Genomic DNA, 21,139 nt, shown 5'->3' with positions numbered 1-21,139 from the left:
CGTCCAAGTGTGTGTGTGTGTGTGTGTGAGAAAGAGCACGTGTGTTGTACGCCCCACTAATGTAATTCACAGGCTGCCGGCATATCCAACATTCGCTTACATCACAACTGTACATTTTGTATCACTCGATGGGATTTGAAGTGGACTTGCATTCCATGCCACGTTGCGCTGGTTTTTCCTCCCAAAATAGACTTTGGTAACTCGTGAAGCGTTTTTTTGTTCTTGAGTCAATGTTCTTTGCCTTTCTGCATTCGAAAATGCTGTACTTACTTACTTGCCACTGCGCTTATGCAATTGTATAATCCCACTTTTATTTTTTGTTTTTTTTCGGTTGGACCCGTTTTTTTTCGTTTGCGTTTTTACCGTCAATGTATATTGTTGTGGAGACTTTCTGTGGCAAAGGAAAAATTCAGCAAAGGGAGATTTTCTGTACTTTTTGGACAATGATGGATTTGTTGGTAGAATTTTGGAAATTCGTTTCTAAGTGCTTTCAAGTATTTACTTGGCCTTATGTATATATATATCGATATATGACATTTCAGAAAGGTATGTATAGTAATTCAACCTGAAATCTCTGTAAATAAATTATATATTGTTAATTCAAGGACTAGGGGTTTTACTTGCAACTGGTGTCGCCATGGTAATGGAAAATTGAGCGTTGCATTTTTTTGTGCAGATCTGGATAAACCAAAGTTTAGGAACTAGAGAATAATGAACATGTTAATTAGCGTAAACATTGTAACAGTTTTTTATTCTATAAATCCAGCAGTTTAATGCATTTTCTAAAGCCATATAAATATGCAACAAAAGCCTGTAAATTTAATAAAATAACTGCAGGATGAGGATTTTTTTTTTTAAGTAATAAAATCTACTTGTGTCTTTGGGAACATAAAATACTGGCTTAAAAAAAGGATATTTATGGGGGGAAAAAGGTTATTATGTTCATCTATAATACAGTTTAAAAAAGTAAAAAGGTCTTAGTTTCCATCCATTTCCATACTTCCCCTTGAAGTTTGCGGAAATCAAAATGAGTCCAAGTGTTCTGCAAAAAATAAAATAAAAAATTAATAATAATAATAAAATTGGGTTGGAACTGTAAACAAGGTAATGGTGCGTTTGAACGGTTGGACTCGGTCCAGTTGAGTGACGATGGGTATTGGAGTTGAGGGGCGGTAGCGGAGCGATAAGCGTCAAACATCCAAATGGCCACGGGATGCTTCAGACGGGGGCGAAGGCGTGGCCTTTGCAGAGGGGCTTGTCCTTCTTGGAGTAAAACGTCTTCCCCTCCAGGTTGATCTGACACAGCTTCAAACAGGACGAAACACATCATAATTGGACAAACAATGTCAATGACTTTTTCCATTTATGTTCAATGGTGCAGCGAACCCTAAGATTATTATAGTTCGCGTTGTGCGGCGTCACAGAGGAAAAGACTCACCGCGCAGACAAAGCAGGTATCGTGCCAGCTGTAACCCAAGGCCTCCAGGAAGCGATCCCCGGCGTCGATCTTAAAGTCACAACCGTGACATTTGGTGCCAAACATCTTCTCGTAATCTGCAAAGACGGACACCCTGAAACTGTGTTCCCCAAAGGGGAGATATTACGGGAAATTGACTTTTAATGGCTTGTATCCAAACAGTTATGAGTCTGCGGTGCCTGCACTCATCAAGTGGGAAAGTAAACAACCAAATACCTGCTTATTTTGAAAAAATGAGTCAGGGACTGAATATAATTTACATAATTCACAAATGCAACATGCATAGCTGAGGTGGGGGAATATCCAGAGCCACATTCAAGCAGTAACCAGCCTATGATGAAAAAACATCTTGCATTGGTGTGACACCTCTGTACATCATGTCAAAGCGAAAAGGTAAGCGGAGCTGCGTTGTTTTGTTGGATACACATTATCTAACGGTATTAACTTCGCCTAGCATAACTGCTTGTGAAATTGTGAACTATATGAGATGAAATTCAAAAGAAAAATAACTCTGAATTACTGTACTTCTCCGAGTACTAGTCGACCTCGCATATAAGGTGACCCCCCCCCCCCTTTTTTTTTTACTTCATTTTGGGTGAATTTGACAAAAACCCAAGTATAAGTCTACCTCTGACTTGAGTGTTTATACATATCAAGGCTGTCCAATTAAAACACATGGTGTGTGTTGTTAAAATGACGAAATTACGGTACTTTTAACATCGGAAAAATTATCCATGCAGCCTCGTTTTTGACAACAAAGAGGCAATGAGGCTCTTTGTTGGCTTGACATTTGAAAGTATATTGAATTAGAGGTATATATAATCTTTTTAAGCCTTGTAGATGACATATTATTTATTTCGCATTCAAATTAATGTTATTCAAACACAGTTATGTGGAAAAGAATTGGTCCGGTTTTGAGTTATGGGGGTATAAGTTGACCCCCTGAATATGGGGACTGAAAATGAAAGAATAAAATGAAAGAAACTCGACTTGTCTGAGAAATACGGTAATATAAGAGGCATGGAGGAAGACTGGTTAGCATGTCCGCCCCACATGCTGAGGTTGTGGGTTTGATTTCGGCTCAGGCTTTCCTGTGTAGCGTTTGCATGTTCTCCCTGTGCCTGTGTGTGTGTTTTTTGGGGGGTTACTACAGTTGACTCCTACATTCCCAAAAACACGCATGGTAAGTATATTGGACACTCCAAATTGTCCTTAGAGGTGACTGTGAGTGTGAATGGTTGTTTGTCTATGTGCCCTGTGATTGGCTGGCAAGCAGGTAATGGTGAAGCCCGCCTACTGATGAGACCACATGACCCTATTGTGAGGAAAAGCTGCTTAGAAAATACATGGATGGATATAGATTAATGCTTAAGTTAAAAACATTACAAAGCATTGATAGATTTATTTGAGAAAAAGTTTGAATCAAAATAGGTTGTCCAATGATTTATGTTATTGAAAGACAGGCACCTTTTGCCCTGATAACATTACGCACATCTTGGTATTTTCTAAATCATCTTTTAGGATGTGGATGATGCTTTATGACCTGAATGGACCTTCAGTTCACGGCTGTGCATTATCAAGAGGTAACAGCTTGAATTTCTTGACTTCCTAATCGAAATGCCGTATGCATTTGCCAGCGTGATGGTGTTTGCAGACATCATACGAATAATTTCATTTTCGCTCATGTCCACTTAGGCCGCTAAGCTTAAATGTGAGTTGTCACCTCTCTCGCAGTAAGGCTCTCCCTCCTCCATGTAAAAGGCTTGGTTCCTGATCGGCGTCTTGCAGGCGGCACACTTAAAACACTGAACGTGGTAGGTCATCTTCAGGGCGTGCATGATTTCCTGATGGGGCGAGAAAAGCTTGTAAATGTTTTATTTTCAATTCAGTCACAGCATGCATTTACATCCATTAAGTCCGGTTTGAAACGGCAGCCCCGCACGGATGTTTAGTCGCGTTAGATTCATCCGCTTTACCCCCGTGATCTTCTTTTTGCACTTTGCGCAGTTGGGCGCGTAGCGGTTGTCGTGGCACTTGGTACAGAAGACGGAGCCTCTCTCCTCGAAGAACCCCCCTTCCTCCAAGACCATCTTGCACTGCGAACACGTGAACTCCTCGGGGTGCCACGAGCGTCCCAGAGCAACCAGGTAGCGACCTCTGAAGGAACACAACGTGGCTTCAGTCGTTTCAGCTAAGTGGATATTTGAAATCACGTGTTTTAGTAAATGCATTCAGAAGGAAAAAAAAAAAATCAGGACTGATCTGCGCAAAATTTCGTGTTTTCACACTTTTTTTTTTAGGCCCTCAAAAATCAACTGGGAAAAACAGTGTCGTCACGGCAACAGCGTGTGTGTTATAGATGAAGGAGCCCAAGTTTAAAGTGTCAAATTGAATTTCTTTTTTTTGAGCTGTTATATTTGGCTCGCAGGTTTCATAGATCAAGATAATGTAATGTATACCATCACGGCTTCTTCATTGCATAAGGGGTGCTAGTGAGCCATTTTTCATGGGACAATAACCCTCTAAAATATTTTTTTTCAGGCCTGATCTGTGCAAAATGGCTACTTAAATATTGGTAGGTGCTAGTGAAATATTTTTTCATTTCTATGAAAACCCTGTAAAATCCTCTTTTTAGGCCTGATCTGTGCAACATTTCATGTTTTTACTCATTTTTCGAGCATTTTTGTCTGGCAAGCAGCATGTCGCCATGGCAACACAATTTAAATCACAAAAGTGTGTGTTTTAGGTAACTTGAAGTGACTTTAGAAGATGAAGATGAAGCAGCCAAAGTTCAAAGTACAGAAGATTGAAGCGCTTGGCTTTTTTTGTTCCTTGTAAACTATTATATTTGCGTTTCTATTTTCATAGATTAAGAATAGGGCCATACATAGGGGGTGCTTCTGAGCCATTTTTCATGGCACAATAACTCTAAAATACCGTAAGTTTATAATTGTGTGTATATGCTAAAAGATCACAATTAATATCCGAATCAAATGGAATATCTTTCCATGTTTTCTAACCGCTGCATCAACCCTCTGTACCACTCTTAATTTAATCAGCTGGAGACATAATAACTTTTACGTGATCCTTTCCGTTTTAGTAATATTCCTGTGTGTTAACAAGGATGGGCTCGGACGGTGGTTCAGTCTGCTCACTTTTTTTTTTTTTTTTTTTAATAGAAAATAATGCTGACACACCTCAGCTAACACTAGCTGCTGTTAGCTGCAAGAGCCATTTGCTGCTAACAACTAAGTGACGTCCGCCCTCAAGCTCTTCCTGTTACAATAATTATTGTAAGTCTGTTATAATAATTATTGTAAGTAAAAATACAGGCGATATAAAAATGCACATTTGTTCATCAAAACTCGACTTGTGTGGCAGGCGGATAAATATTTTTCAAATGGTGTCCAAAAAATAATAATAATTTTGAAGTTGCTGTTTATAGGACACAACCATATTTTTGGGAATAAAATCATATCTTATATTTGGGGAATTAGGGTACATCTTATTTTCAGGCCTGATCTGTGCAAAATGTCATCTTTCCACACAGTTTTACACATTCAAAATCAGCATAATTTTTGGGGGAACACCATGTCGCCACAGCAACAGCGTTTGACAAAACAAACCGCAGAGTAAGCAATTCAAAAATTCAAAAAACTGTCTGAAATTGTCACCTGATGATTTTGTTACAGGCTCCACACACCGGGGTCCTCCCGCTGCCCTGGGGCGTCTGCTGCGCCGCCTGCAGGATGGAGCTGCGGTTCTCCATCGGCGTAGGCTGAAGCGGCTCCTGGTGATGCGTCACCACCGTGCTCGTCTTATCCGGGCGGAAGCGGTCGGCAAAATTAGGGTCGGTAACCCACGGGGGCCGGGAGGAAGGAGCTGAGACGGCCGCCGATGCGGTCTTGGATCCTGCGTTCAAAGTAAAGATGCACTCAGTCATTTGTTTGGTGCAAATAAGCTACAGCAGCCTGTGACTTTGAATAGTTGCACCAAATTTCAAGGAGAGTGTAGGTTCCAATTTTGTAGATGTCTGTGGACCCCGTAATGCCGTTGTTGGTCCTTCATGTATTGACACTTCATAAAAATGTATTAGCGCATCCTACATGCTGCTTGACTGCATCAGGAGGACCAGGAGGACAAACTCACCATCTGGTTTATTGGCAGACTGAGGCTTGGCAGGTGATGGAGTTGGCTCAACACTGTGGAGGGAAGATGACTAATTAAAATAAAAAAATAAAAAAGACATAGCTCTCAATAACACTGAATGTCATGTTTGTGTTGCTAGCAGCAGTCGTGGTTGTCTCATATTACGATGTTTGTCTGATCTAAACATTAAATATGAACAGTGTGATGGAAGCGCAGCGCAGTGCAACACGGCTGAAATGTAAAACAATCCATTTGGTCACGGTCCTTTATCTGCAGCCAAAGGTACTTGTCTTTTGCGGTTTCTTCAATTCTACAGCTGTAGTTTGTTGGAGCATATATATGGCATGATAAGATTTGTCTTATTTCCACTGCATTATGATGAGCAATGAATTTGGCAAGCTTTGCATCTAAAGCGCTACTGGAACCAGGTTTTATACCAGTATGCTAATTAAGATATGTTTAAGACATGCTTGCTCACAAACACCTGATGGTCTCCAGTTTCCATATAAATTAATACAGGAACCTGGGACTGATCGTACAAGACCCTTGAAAGATAGGTAAAAATTTGTCTTTGGGAGTAAATGAGTTAAACACACTGACGTAGGGCGTTTAAAAAACGCAGATTTAAAACCGTCTAAATCATGAAAATTTGCATAAGTGGAAGAATGCTGGAAGACTGGTTTGCAAAGGGAAAAAAGGAATAGTCCACTTATGCATGCATTTTTAGCAGTAAAAAGTTAAAATTTTGTCTATCATTTATTTGACAGCTAAATCATTTCTCGAATGCAATGAATACATTAAAAAAATAATTTTCTACTTTCTGGCAACCTAAAATAGCATCATGTGCTCAGGGCTCAGGTAAGAAACCAGCACAACTTAGTCTGGGAATATCACATGACCAATACGTGAGCCATGATTGGTCATTACCCTACCCTTGAGCACATGATGTATTTTTAAGTATATTAATTGTACATGAAGAATAATTGCTATCAAATTCTGGACAGACGATAACTTTTACTGCCAAAAAAATGCTCAACATTGCCGACTAAAGCCTTACAGCATGTTAACACCATTTTCATTCAAATCAATTCAAAATGACCACTTCTGGCAAAGTTCCATTTGTACCACTTTTACAGACAAAAATTAAACCAAGCAAGAAAATGTTTGTCCCACCAGGTAAATACACATGAAAGGAACTCAAATCATAACTCACACCACAGACTACACAGTATAGTAGTAATGAAACCCCAACAACTTGACTCTTTCACATACCTAACAAAGTTCACAAACAAGAAACTCATCAGACATGTTCTGTGGCATCCTGTCAAATTTGGAATCCAGAGGAGTTTGCCTTTTTGCAGAACTGAGGAAATGAGGACTTGTGTCTACATCTAAAAGTTCTGTTACCCGCAGCAAGCGTCACTATACTCAGAAAATCTTCAAACTCCATCTGAGAGGGGAGGGAAAAAAAAGTTGTGATTGAAGACTGTGTGCTCTGGGACTAGCAGCGCCTTAAGCAACAATCGTGTTTACAACATCAACAGTGCCATCTACAATCAGCCACTGTGACATGATGAAATCACTGCTCATTTAAAAAAAAAAAATCTGCTAAACAATGACTCTAAACCAACTTTGCTCTTCAGCCTTGCCACATTCAAAAGTCTTTCAACATGCCTGTCGTATGTATCCAAAACAGAGCAAAAACAATGCGTTTCCCGATAGAATATTAATAATATCACTCTACAGGTCTTACAGGGAAATTAAGTTCCATAAAAAAAAATGAGTCAAACATCTTAAAGGAGCTATAACATAAAAAGTCAACTTTTTGGAGCTTTTGACCATATCCAATATTGATTTCTCACCCTGAACGCTGCCAAAGAGTTATTTCCCTTCATTGATGCATTTCTACATGTTCCTTGCGTATTCTGGCTCTCACATCGGTCCCGTCTGAGCAGATGAAAATGGCTTGAGGCATGCTTATGATGCCAGGAGCAATACGTACCTCCCCTACACATCCCCAAGCCCGTGCAAGAGAAAATACCATTTTCAAATTTTGTTTCATTTTGGTTCCAGAGTTGAGGAGAGATTTTGCACCGAGTTTGCCAGGTAAAGGTTCATTTATGAATTACTATGTTTTCCTGTAGAAAATGGTGAAAATGTGTGTTTGGAAGCACACAGTGGGGTAATCAACGTCAGAAGTAAACAATGCACCAGCGGGCAGAACTATTGTTGTGAATACTGGGTTCCCATGGGGATTAATTAGATAGAGGGGGCATGTGTTAGTGGAGCAGCCTATTGACCCGATTTTGAACTTTGGCCCCGTTATTCACACTGTTAAAAGTCTTTATCAGCTTCAAGCTTTGCAAGGATAAGCTGTAAGGATTATGGCATTGAACGACATCATGAAGGGGGCGAGGCAGAAGTGTGGTCTCTGCAAACAAAGTGTTTTACTTTACTGATTAGAAATATCAGTACCATAAAACTCTATTTCAATAAGAAATTAAATCGCCAGATGTAAACTAGATGCAGGGATGCATATGACTGGTACGCAGGTATGCATGTGCGACAGAAGCCAATGATGCGTAACGTTGCTTGGTTCACATCAGGCATTTGCATACCTTACCTAACTTTCACCCAAGAAAAGAACTGAGCCTGAGTTGAACATTTTTTTTTTCTGGAAAGTGGCTCCAAGATGTGCCGTGGCTTGAAGCACATTTAAATGTGGTGCAAGATTGTGGCCACAGCTAACAGAAAAAAACAGTGTGTTTGATACAAAATTGGTACACGTAAATGTAGCGCAACTTATGGCTAATAAACAAGCTATTCGAGAAGCAATAGCTAATCACCTTCTTGCTAGGTGGCGAGACAAACTGCAGGAACAATACAGAAGGAGATTGTTTACGCTGTCACTCTACAGTTGACGGAGAATTTACTTCTGACTACTTAAACTGGATCCCGAATGAGCCGCGCAAACCATAACTGATGGAGTTACGAAACTTTTCGAGGACGCAGGCTGGACATGTACAAACACAGACGGTCCGCTACTAATGCGGGAACACTGAGGAATGAAAAGAAAGCGTGCAAACCAAATACTATGTCTCGGTACTCATCTGAGTAACCCACGAAAAAAAAATGATGTGCACATGTTTATATGCACACAGTGTAAAGTATAAAAATGTCATGTTATAGGCCCTTTAAATTGGCTTGATGGGCAGACCCAGGATGAGCTGGCCTCCACCCCCAGCGAGCCCAATGAAGGTCCATTTACTCCTTCAGCAGACAAGCAAGCAGCAGCGAGCTCCACCGAGATATGTGCTGTTGTTTGTCTGCTCCTCACGCTGCTGAAGGCAACAGGTGCATCCTCTACCGTGTCTATTCCCAGCTGGAATGGCCCGGAGCATGTTTTCTTGACATTTTCACCACTTTCAACATAGGACCAACCCCCCGCCCAAGCCCAGGGAGATGCAGGTGCATGATTGCAACACTGCAGAGTAACAAGCCATGGACACCTTGACATTTGCAGTTCATTCTTTCCACCTGTGATTTCTCATCTACCTCGCTTGTTCTTATTTTGGCCTCCTCCCCAGGGGGAAGTGTCGACTTCAGCACAGACACGTTTGAATGGGAGGCAGAGGAAAAAGAAAAAGGCTTCCTGTTTTCTTTTTCGGCGGAGAAAGACAGCACGTCATATCTTCCACTCAAAAGGTGATGCAGGTTGACAAACACTAAAATAGACTGCATGTCGAATGGCTGCTCCACTCATTCTGCATATTTTTTGCAATCAGACAAATGCACGTTTAAAGTGAAATAGCCTATGCGCATACAATATGATCAACATTTCTCAGGAAGAAAAATTGTCTTTCTAACAAAAATCCCAAATCTGAAAAAATTCTCTTAGATCACACTTTGGCATGCTTTCATCTTTTGGATTTTTAGATTTTTGTTTCCTGCGTATTCCAAAGAAGGACCTACAATCAAAAAGTTCCATTAAAATAACAAAGAACATGAGAAATGCCGAACAGCGATGCATTTAGATCACATTAGTAAAATCGTCATGGAATTCTATTCGATCCAAACAGTAGGCTTACCATGAGCCAGAAGAGTTCAGAATCACTGTAGAAAAATCGCAGCTCTAAAATGCATGTGTGGAACTGCAAACTGACAAGCTGATTGCTATTTATTGCTACCAGGGAAATTTGGCATTATCGTTTTGACTTAAAAGTCCATAAGGACCAAAACCAGGGTAGTGTTGGGTGAAAATCCCTCCTCGTCTTTGAGCTCACACCACCAGTGTCGAGCCTTCCCTGTCCAAGCAGCTGACTTTTTTTTGTTTGATTGTTTTTTTATCCACTTGGTTTTGCATCTTTTGCGGCGGAAACAATAATTGTGTGTAGACGTTCGAATCGACTGTTGTCTTTGTAGTCCTCGATATTGCTTAGTGCCAGTAAAGGCAAAACAGGACACCCCCCCCCCCCCCACACACACACACACACACACACACACACACACACTCATGGCAAAGGCATCATTCAATTAGTTGTAATTTGATATTACATATAAAGACTTATGAAAATATTTTTTAAAAAGTTAGAAACTTCACGTTGCTTTAAAACTGGTTGCTTATAATGGATTTTTTTTATACTTGCATGGCTGTTAAGATTACTTAACACTCTGCTTTTTATAGTTAAAAAAAACAAGTTTAACAATAGCCACTGTTTAACTACGGTTTTAGTGCTCCAGTTAAACAGCATGAGTTGGACCACTGGCTCCTACTTACAATTCCATTGATTAATTAAGCTTCTTTGTTCATCTTTGTTGCTGTTCGTTGATAAACATGCATTTCCAAAATGCTGAGAGGTGTTTTATCGTCCTCTAAAACACTGAGGTGAGTTTATTGGTCTTCATATTTGGCAAAATTTGGACAGGATATGTAACCAAACTTGCAAGTAAAATCACATGCAATACTATTACTATACTAAATAGAATTAAGTTGGTGCATTATTAGCTTTTACTATTTTTAAATTCTGGCTGGAGAGTTGATGTTAGACTACATGCTATGGTTTCTTACCAGGCGCATATTTGTTGGAGTTGACTAATTGCACAAGTATTTTCTGGATGAGCCAATAAAAGTGCGAAGTGTGAGCAGACGCCCTATGAAGTGGAGCGTGCGCAAGGTGAACTCACCGGGAGGCTGCACTGAACGCTAGGAAATGAGATGCAAAGATTTCAGCTTGCATAATGAAAGATGGAAACTTGAAAGAAAGGAAACACAAGAAATGAGAGAAAAGGCAAGACGGTGTTTTTTTAAGATGTTTTGTATTTCTGATGACAGCAAAGGAAAAAAGAAGAGTCAGGTACATCTTGGTGGGGTTTTTTTTCTTAATGTTTGGAGGCATACAACAGAAAGGTTCAGAAATGAAAACTCAGTGATAAGAAGAGTGAGTGTGGGAGAGAATCAAACGGGTAAGGTGCGCCCCCCCACTCCTCCCCCCGTGAGCTAAGTCGAATAGAAACTAGGCCTCCTGACACAGTGGTCCACTGATCTTAACACTTGGCTCAGTTGGCAACATTCCACTTGAAGCTTTGTCATGTTGGCTAAGTTACATCTAGTTTTGGATTCTTCTCAAACCGCGTCTTAAATATGTCTGCCACCCGGTTGGTTGGCTATCTTCGTCGTCTTCGAGGCGCGGCTATGCCTAGTAGGCTCAGCATGCGGCGTCGCTCAGGATTTGACATTTAGGGAGCAGGCGGACCTATCGTGGTGCCAATCCCTCAGACGGGCATAGCGGGGGCTCTGAATCTCAGTGAGGAACTTTTCCCTGCCCATGAGGAAGAAGGGGACAGATGGACAGAAGGAAATAAGTGATATGGAAGAGAAATATCGTAATTCCCCAGATATAGGATGCACTTTTTTCCCCATAAATAAAGGTCAAATGTATCCTATAAACAGTAATTTAAAGATTGGATTTTTTTTTTTCTCGACAACTTTTGAGGAAGATTGATCCGTCTGCCACATTAGCCACGTTTTGATGCACAGATGCACGTTTTTATATCATTACAATAATGACCGTAACGGGACGAGCTAGCACCCGCTAGTGTCACTTGGCTGTTAGCAGACAGTGCCTGTTGCAGCTAATGCCAGCTACTGTTAGCTGAGATTGTTACGGCATTATATTCAATAAAACAAGCGAGCAGACTGAACAGACATCCGAGTCTATCCTTGTTCACACAAAGGAATATTACTAAAAGAAGAAAATGAGATCTATTCTGTTTTGCAATATTTTTTACATTGTTGCCAAACTGTTGGTGCATCCTATACATGGTAACATAAAAAAATACCAGAATTTGACCCTAAAATTAAGGGTGCAACCTATACACGAGGGTGTCCTGTATTTGGGGAATTATGGTACTAGAAGGACAGGACGAGAGACATGCACAAAACACACACTAAAGAGGTTGCAGTCTGAGACTTCATGCACAATAAACTACAAATGATGCTGATCCTACAAAAAGGTCAAATTGAACACACACACAAAAGTGCGTAGTAAAACTACTCTAAAATAAAACAAATGCTCAACCTCTATAAAGCACGCTCAGGCTTTACCTGGCCCTCTTCATGGTTTCATCATTTGGGTCCTGCACTGGGAGAGCCATCAAACACACACTCGCATTAGTAAAGGTGACACACACCTCCGATAAAAATGGGCCAGTCAATAAACAAGGTTGTGCTTTTCTTGTGACCATTATGGGACTTACAAGAGAAAGTTTTTCATGTCATGTTGGATTACAGCGTTTGATGTGCTTGCATTGCGCAAAAGTCTTGGGCCACAGTTAGATTTTGCTGAGTTTATAACAACGACAAATAACTACAATGTCCCACAGAACAGGAAAGAACTGCACCAAATTTTAACAGCTTCTCTCTTGTGTCCAACCAGTTGGTGTTTAACTATCTTGATGACTATTGTGACAAAAGTCACTAAAACAACAAAGGTATTGATGTGCACTTAATTCCCAATGCAACAATTAACTAGAAAACTTGCATGGGAAGCATTCAAAAGTTAATTAGTCAGATTGCTTTAATTCTTCCTCTGGTGCCCGTCGAAAACTAAGCCAGCAATGCAAAATGTAGACGACTTAGAGCAACTCTGAAAACTACCCAGGATGTAGTCAACATCAAAGAGAAACATGAAGTCTACTTTGGCTTTCTTCTCAAATTAAGAACAAATTAACTGGAACAGGAAGCAACTAAGGGCAACTAAGAGCCTGTTATAGTGGCTCCTGCAAAATGTTGTATGCCTTTATTTTGAAAGGTTTTACGCAGGTGCACATCATCATTTGTGATACAATTTTACAGCAGAGAAGCTAGAAATAAAATTCATAATATTACACAATCTATATTTTGTAGCGGCTGTTTTAAATGCGCCTACAGATACCACTAAAATGTAGTTTTAAAGTTTAATAATAATAAATCAGACACTGAAAAAGCACTCTATTTGGATTTTGGATGTTTGTTTGCTTTTTTTAATGTTAGTATTTTTTTTCCAAAATTCCAGTGCTTGAGTCCTTGACAGTTAAATGAATGCCGTAATATTGAGGACAACTGTGCATCTGAGATATCAAGATGCGTGGAAGCTGGCTGTTGATTTGGCTTTCGTGTTCCAGTCATGAATCAAATCTATCATTCCTTTGTTTGCTCTCACTGAGCGGCAAAACAAATGAAGTATTCAGTGACACGCTCACACTTGTAGTCCACCACTATCCAATGTAAACATGCCAGGCCTGGTCCCGGACTTACTGAAGTCTGTTCCAGTGAGCTGTGCCAGGATGCGGAAGGAGCGTGACTGGGTGGTACCAGTGCGAGGCTGCCAGTCCTCCGTGTCCTGGATCAACCTCTTTTTGCTGCGGTCGTTTGGGATAAAACAGGGCATGTTCTCCATCCGGAGGCTGTGGCTAACAAACGCATAACCAGTGGAACACAGTTGGCGTCGTTAAACAAATCCCTAAAAACTACGCAGCTTCTGCTCACAAATACCACATAATGAGGTCATCTTGAACTCACTGACCATGCAAAAGCTACACGGAATGTTAGGAATGTGGGTCGAAAGGCCACTAATTCAAAAATGTTTGACCCGGCTAACTTCCTTACGGATACACATTGATTGTTCCGAATATACACCAACACAAACAAAATAATTTGCATGCACAAGCCCCTTACTTGGATGATGGGTACATATCATAGATGGTAGGTTGAACCCTACAGAACACAGCCAAAATGCACTAATGAGAGAGTAAACAAACATAGCAGTAAAATGACAAAAAAGATTCTAGAGCTCCCCTTATAGTGCATAAAAAGTGTTGCAAGCATCATAGCGCGATGCTAGTAGAGGGAAAAAGAAGCAGATGTCTGAAAAGCTAATGAGTGATGACCAACCAGGGTGCTGTAGCACTATAGAACGCTGTGAAAGAAAATGTTCAAGGGTGCAACTGGAAATTAAATTTCATTTAATTTGTCCAAAAATACAATTTATTATTTACTAATACTGTATATTTTTGTACCCCTAGCTATACAAGCTCAGTTTAGTGACAACCATAAACCTCTGGAACCAATTTCCAAGAATACAGCAAAAATAAGTCTTGTTTTCCTGCCAGTACCTCAAAAATGACATCTGAAGCGCAAATTGTGACAAGATCCTTATCATTTCAGTGTTCATTTATATAAATAAGACATATTGAGGACTATACAAATAAAATGTGATTGACTTATTGATTGATTGACTGATATAAGACATTAATTTAACAATGCATTCATTATTGTGGTTTGCAGCCCTGAAACCTTTGCTTATATAGATTTGAACGTGGGTGCCAAAGGGGGGGAAAAACAGGCATAAAGTCTAGAGTTAGAAAAGTATTTACGAGCCTTACAACTAAAATCATAATGTTAAAAAATAATAGAAAATAAAGTTGCAGTTTGACAAAGTAGGGTGATTTAATGAGGTATTTTATGAGAATCGAGTTGGGCTCCAATTGCTGCGTGTGGGAATTTGAGAGTAAAATTCTCATAATGCACTATTAAAAGTTTTTGCTAAATCATCATCACTCATAAAATTATGACTACACTTGTAACAATTTCATAACTCTGATTTTTATGTTTTACGATTTAATTTCTTTCTTTTTGCTCTGTTCCGCCTATTTAATTTTGCAAAGCACTTGGTGCTACATTTTTAATGGATGAAAAGTGTTAGATAAAAGAAAAAAAAAGATTTGATTGATTTGCTATACCAGATTTGGGATTGTCTAACACTGAGAGCTACTAACATTAGCTACTAACATGTGTGTGTTTGACTGACACACACACACACACACACACACCTATAAGACAGCATCAATCAAAAGTGAGCAATATTGGATGCGTGTATTGGATGTGATTCAATTATGCATGTTTGCCATGATTTTAAAGAAGGGGAAGAGAGAAGGAAATATACTAACTTTTCAAGAGTCTCCATCTGCACAGGGGAAAAAAAAAGAGAGAAAAGGAAATGTGGTCAAAGCAGAGAAGAGTTTGTGCAGCGCCAGAACCTTGATCAGAATGCCGCAAACATGCAAAGAGTTAAGCAGAGGCATGTTTCCTTTCTTGTCAGCGGGCCGTGTGAGAGAAAGACAGCTTTGTGCGCCTGTCAGGCCCACCTATTGTTACACTGAGCCATAATGATTTGGCACAAAACATTCGTCATTCCGATCCTCTCAGCCACGTACGCAAATGCTTTTCAAGAGTTATGTAAATGGCTTTGGCGCCGGCCCAAATGTAGGATTTTGCCCGTGTTGCAGTCAATTCCATGTTGTCGTCTTGGGCTCTGATTCGGTTCCTAAAAACAACTGAGTGCTCTGTACAAAAAGCGAACATGTTTGAATAACAATATCAAGTTTAGGCAGATCCAGCGATGTCTTCATCGAAACTGGCCAGATTGGTTTTGCTATGCTCAGATGCCAAAGGAATGCATTTCTGCCACACATCAACTAACCATGAGGAGCAACCTTGTGAGACAAACCGCTTGAATAATCCAGCCGCAAGGTTCTAAAGTTATGTACAGTTCCACAGAATTTAAGCTGGTTAAAGAGAGCATCACAACACATCCAACACTGGTGGCTGAAGTTGCACGATTACAAAGATCCAAATGATGGGAAATACTGAAGAGTTGCGTAACCAATTAGTGATCTCATAGAGCTGTATTCAAAAATTAAACATGGCCACACTGACAGAATCATTGATTGCTGAGAATTATCGCAATTGTGTGGAACTGATTGCTGATTCATTGCGCCTTGAAGCAGTTTCGGCAAAAAACAAGTGCACCACTTGACTGCTCCCAGAAACGACATTGACACTGAAAAAGGAGTTCAGAAAGTACAGTCAAAAATTCTATCATCTTTGACTGTGACGCCACAGACTCAAGGTAAACGATTAGTGTTCACCCAAGCCATATGCACACACATGCCAGCAAAATTAGCACGTCAGTAACTCTGCATTACTTCAGCTGTGTTTACGTTTGTTGGACTGACTGTCTCCAGACTGTTGATGTTAACATGCTGAAAAAAGTTTCAGTTAGGCCAAGCGACCGGCAGTCTTTTCCGCAGCACGTCTGTTTTTCTTTCTTTAGTCATAAAGCCATTCATGTTACAAAGTTTAAACAACTGTGATTTAAAAAGACTAAATACACGTACCTATCTGAAAATGCACTTTCCCTTTATAGAAATTTTGCACAAATTACATAACCAGTCTCTCATAAAAGTAACACACACATAAAAGTAAAAACACACACATCCAATGCCAGGGACACAAGTTCATGTATTTTAAGAGTCCAAACATTAAATCCCAGATAGGTTAGTATTAAATCAATACCTACAGTAGGTACATTAAGGACATAAATTTGCAAATACTTAAGTATTAAATCAAAACTTAAGTATCTGGGATTGAATGTCTGGACTCTTAAAAAACCTGAAAATACATCCCTGGCATTGAACGGGTTAACTGAATAGTTGATTGATTAATTGATTTTGTTTACAGTGTGTTTAGATAGTGGATTTAAATCCCTATTAAGGACATTGTTAGATCCAGCATGTTTCCCTTACTTTATTCTGGCTGGGATGTTATTGGGTGACATAATTTCAGCTAGACGTAAGCTATTTATTACATATCCACAGGTGTTATTTATGACTTAAAAAGAATATTCAGAAACTGGCAAAATAGGAATTTTTGATTACACCGCGGTTGAGTCGAAATCTATGCAAAGAGAGGGCATAAAAATCAAAGGCACATCAGAGGCCCATAAAAGTGGTTTATGTTATATTTCTTTACTGACTCCTGGAAGTAAGTTCCTTTTGAGGCCAAGAGAGGCAGGCTGAGATAAAAATTTGCTTTGGATGTGAGTGCAAATGGGTGCAACTTATAGAGTAATATTGGATGTAGTCATTTGAACAAAAGCACATGTTTGTCTGGCTCTGCACCTACCCGTTCTTTGGTTGCGGCACACTGGCGGGGCCCTGAGAACGAGGCGCGTTAAGTTTAGGTGAGTAGGCCACGGGCTTTATGACGGGTCCCGCACTAGCGCCCCCTGCTGAAAAAGGCCTGGCCATCTTGTTAATGGTGGTGCTCGGGGCAAAGGAGTACTTTGGCAGTACGCTAGCCTCGCCGCGTGAGACCTACGTCGCGGTGAGAGAGGGAGACAATGCAGCACAGCAAACAACATGCAGTTAGACGTTCTGACACGTACAAATGACATTACTTCTTTTACAGAACTTTATTTAAAGCCTCATCGCTTTTCTCCATACAAATGATAAACTACTCAAAGCCTGCAGGACTGTTTTTTTCCCCGCCACAAAGATTATGAGCTCAAGAGTCATGCAATTTTTGTGTTGCCCTAATATCCTCTTAAAATGATCAAATGAAAGTGCTCTGCATGTAAAAGTGTCAGACATAAAAGACATTCTGAAATAAGTGCTTTACACAAACTGAAAAGGACACCAGCTAAAAAGCAGCGCCGAATTTGTGGAAGCATCGCGTCCCAGCTGCTGTTCTAATAACAGAGTGGAGCGCAAGGCCTTTCATGACACCACTGCGCTTTTCAAACTGCAATCAGAACGCCAATTGGCTCTTAAAAGACGTGATGGTAAAACTAAATGTGTCACGATCACTTTCAGTCTGGTATCGGGGGGGAATATGTGAGGTGTTGCAAAGAAGAAAAGACAGGAAATTCTAATGCACGGTTCACGCCACTCCATCTGCGCAGATGCTTTGCTAATGTGCTGCCTGTGGACGCTGCCAGAGCATGACAGGTGACTCAGGCCAATCAAATTACTTGAAAGCCAAAGTGACACCACACACAGTGCAAGTCAAATGTGAGCAACAATTACACAAAGTCGCACTCAAGGCAGCTTAGTGTGGAGCAAAGCGCTTGGGCGCGTGAGGTGAGTGGAAACGACATGAATACAAGCTTACCTTCTGTTCTCCGTCAACTTTGACAGCTCTGTGGAGAAACCATGGGCACAAAAGTCAGGTCCAACTTACATACAACTCATCATCACAAAATAACGCAGGTTCTGTTCTCTGAAAATGAAATACGACCAGCAGCGTGTATTTTAGTCACTTACGTTGATAAAGTCAAAATGATTGATAAAATGACAAAACTGGCATTCGCCTGTGGTGACCGAATGTCTTAACTTAACCCTAACCCTAACAAAATTGGAGGTGCGGTGATTAATCAACAATTAATTGATTATTAAATAAATGAAATATTATTTGATAGTTCATTAATCATTGAATCCTGAATTACCATATTGCTGGCCGATATGGCCCAAAAGATTTATTTATTTATTTATTTATTTATTTATTTTTTTGGTCACATAGTCCGGACAATTACGATTTTGATGAAAGTAATAAAACTCAACAAATATCAATTCAGATAAGGGATTTTTATCGCCTTTTTAAAAAAAACCTTTCATGTATAAATATTACAATATTTAATGGAAACATTTGTGAGGTACATTTTAAGAGGTGTGGTGTCTGACTGAAGAGTTACCTAGATGACTGCAAATACAACATAAAATCAGATCAGCTGACAATAACTCATGGAGTCGCTCAAGGGTCTGTGCTTGGTACCCAAATTATTCATATTATATATCAATAACAACTGATGTGCCTGTAAAGTATTTAAAAATGTACTACAGTGGACCCCCGGTTTACGAAGTCCCTGCCTTACGTTTTTTTTTTTTTTTTCATCTTACGACGTGGACCGCAACGTTTTTTTGTCCCCTCTTTATGCCATTTTTTTTCACCTTACGACACCTCAAACATGGCAATCAGTGTGCGTGTGAGACTGTGAGTTACTACGCGCTCATATGTCTATACACGTGCCAGTGCTTACATCACTACATTACTGGTCTGCTATTGGCCGGCGTCATGACTCCCTAAAATACTGGTCTACTATTGGTCGGTGTACCAGAGGCACTAAGATGCTGGTCTGCTATTGGTCAGCGCCACTCGTTCCAAAATGTCAGACCGTTTCTGACATATTTATAGTGCATTTTAGTGCTCAATTCAAACTTGAATTGGTTAGCCATGGGTCCCAAGATTGCTAGTGATGTTAAAGCGAGAAGAAGATGATTTGTATGGAAACGAAATTGTAGATAATCAAAGAATACAAAGAAGGCTAACCTAGAAGGCTAGCCTAGGCTAGCCTCACTTTGGAATATGGCCATAACAAGCTTGTCACGTCACTCAAAGGTAAATCAGTCCTTTCTATATTTTTTTATCTATGATGTTATTTAATTGTATACATGTATATTACATACAAGTAGCACTCATTATACTATTTTGATACCAATTTTTAATATGTATGTACAATTTTGATGTATTTGCCTGTGGTTTTACACGCATTACCTAACTAACATAGGTCTGGATTGTCTGCCATACGCCAAATTTGCTTTACGATCCCAACGGGTTAATCTCGTAAACCGAGGGCCCATTGTATTTTCCCGAAACACAACTTTATATTGCTGTGGAGAAATTCTCGAGCAGCTTCTCAATACTGTGGGAAAAGTATTAAATACATTAAAAAAAAAAAAAAACTAGTTCAACACAAACAGTGTGTTATACCCACTGTGCCAAAGTGCATGAAAATAGCTCAAAGTTTCTGTATTAGGCGCTACATTGCACATTCTGTCCATATCATCACCCACTCAACTCAAAAGCTCCACACATTTTAACTTTAATCCCAGGATGCCCGTTTTGCCTTCAGTGAGTTGAGTCCCACAAATTGTCTGTTCATCCAAACGTATTACCTCACACATAAGCATCACTGACACTAAGCTTTAAAGGGTTACAACAAGAATGAACTTGCACCTACATTGTTTGGCGCTGTAAACACTAACAATTGCTGCTTCCCGTAAGACTAAAGGGATGAATAACGGCTTATGTTTTCCTGTCCAAGTCCTGATTAAGAGGCGCTAAAGACAGCATGACAACAGATACAGCGAACGACGGGCAGAGCATAGCGACGTGTCGACAAATCATCGTGACGTTCACAGCACCGGGGCTCGCCGGCTGTCCTACCGCTAACCCATAATTTGATGAGCCATGCTTTCATCGTGGAAAAAACATGTCATCGCTGCCTTGAGGTTTTTATTCAGCACTAGTGGGAAAATATTTGAGTTGCTTTTTCAGAGCAATGAGTTTGCATGGACCCAGTTTGACCTGTAAGATTGAACAAATGAGCTTCATGAAATCGTTTGACCTCATTTCATGAATTGATTGGTTGTATGGGGCAAGCCTGGCTCATGAAATACGTTGGATGTTTTTAAAATCACACAGCAGCGTTTTCATAATTACTGTATATTTCGGACTATAAACCACAACTTTTTTCTCATGATTTGAGCCCTGTGAGTCTTCCAGTGCAGTGCGGCTATCTGCAGGTTTTTTTTTTTGTTTTTGTTTTTTGATAGCCGCCAGGAGACAATCTACAGGTAAAGTAAATGTGTGTATCTGTTCATATAAATAACTAAAACTGAAAAGAACTGAGAAGATGTGAATAAATAGCTATCTCGCCAGCCATCTATTTTACTCTGCAGGATTCTGTCAGTGTCATATGGAAAAAAATCCATCCATCATCTATCCATTTTCTATAAATATGTTTGTAAACATGCCGGCATGTTCAGTCTGTTGAAGATAGGATGTAGTTGTAAGCAGGCAATCACAAAAAAGTTTAAAAAAAAAAAAAAAAAAAAAAAAAACTTCCATATACAATCTTTCTGCATAAATGTCTGACGTTCCAGTCTGCGGCTTATAGTACAGAGCGGCTTATCCTTTACAAAAACTGTTTTTTAGATCTATTTTTGCTGCTGCGGCTTATATACCAGCGTGGCTTATAGTCTGAAAACGATACACTGGATTTACTGTCACATAAATACAATTGTTAGTATTTCGCTTTTATTTAGCTTATATATTAACGGAATACATAATGATGC

General features: G+C 39.9%; 1 protein-coding gene across 3 annotated transcripts in view; it reads right to left on the bottom strand.

The window, feature by feature from the left end:
- Nucleotides 1-724: 724 nt before the first annotated feature.
- Nucleotides 725-21,139, bottom strand: part of pdlim7 (PDZ and LIM domain 7) — a 37,083-nt gene continuing 16,668 nt past the window's right edge. For all 3 annotated transcript variants that reach the window (XM_088431614.1, XM_088431615.1, XM_088431613.1), the window contains 8 exons: nt 18,117-18,144; nt 17,130-17,320; nt 5,627-5,679; nt 5,152-5,389; nt 3,454-3,634; nt 3,201-3,321; nt 1,439-1,554; nt 725-1,305 (listed from right to left, as the gene is read on the bottom strand). In XM_088431614.1, coding sequence (XP_088287740.1) covers nt 1,219-1,305; nt 1,439-1,554; nt 3,201-3,321; nt 3,454-3,634; nt 5,152-5,389; nt 5,627-5,679; nt 17,130-17,320; nt 18,117-18,144 — 1,015 coding nt within the window. In that variant the 3' untranslated portion in view covers nt 725-1,218. The remainder of the gene's footprint in view (nt 1,306-1,438; nt 1,555-3,200; nt 3,322-3,453; nt 3,635-5,151; nt 5,390-5,626; nt 5,680-17,129; nt 17,321-18,116; nt 18,145-21,139) is intronic.

Source organism: Hippichthys cyanospilos, chromosome 13 (assembly GCF_059441005.1).
Source record: "Hippichthys cyanospilos isolate Australia breed blue-spotted pipefish chromosome 13, RoL_Hcya_1.0, whole genome shotgun sequence".
NCBI lineage: Eukaryota > Metazoa > Chordata > Actinopteri > Syngnathiformes > Syngnathidae > Hippichthys > Hippichthys cyanospilos.
The sequence above is the reverse complement of the archived record's forward strand: the minus strand, read 5'-3'. Positions and strand labels throughout refer to the sequence as shown.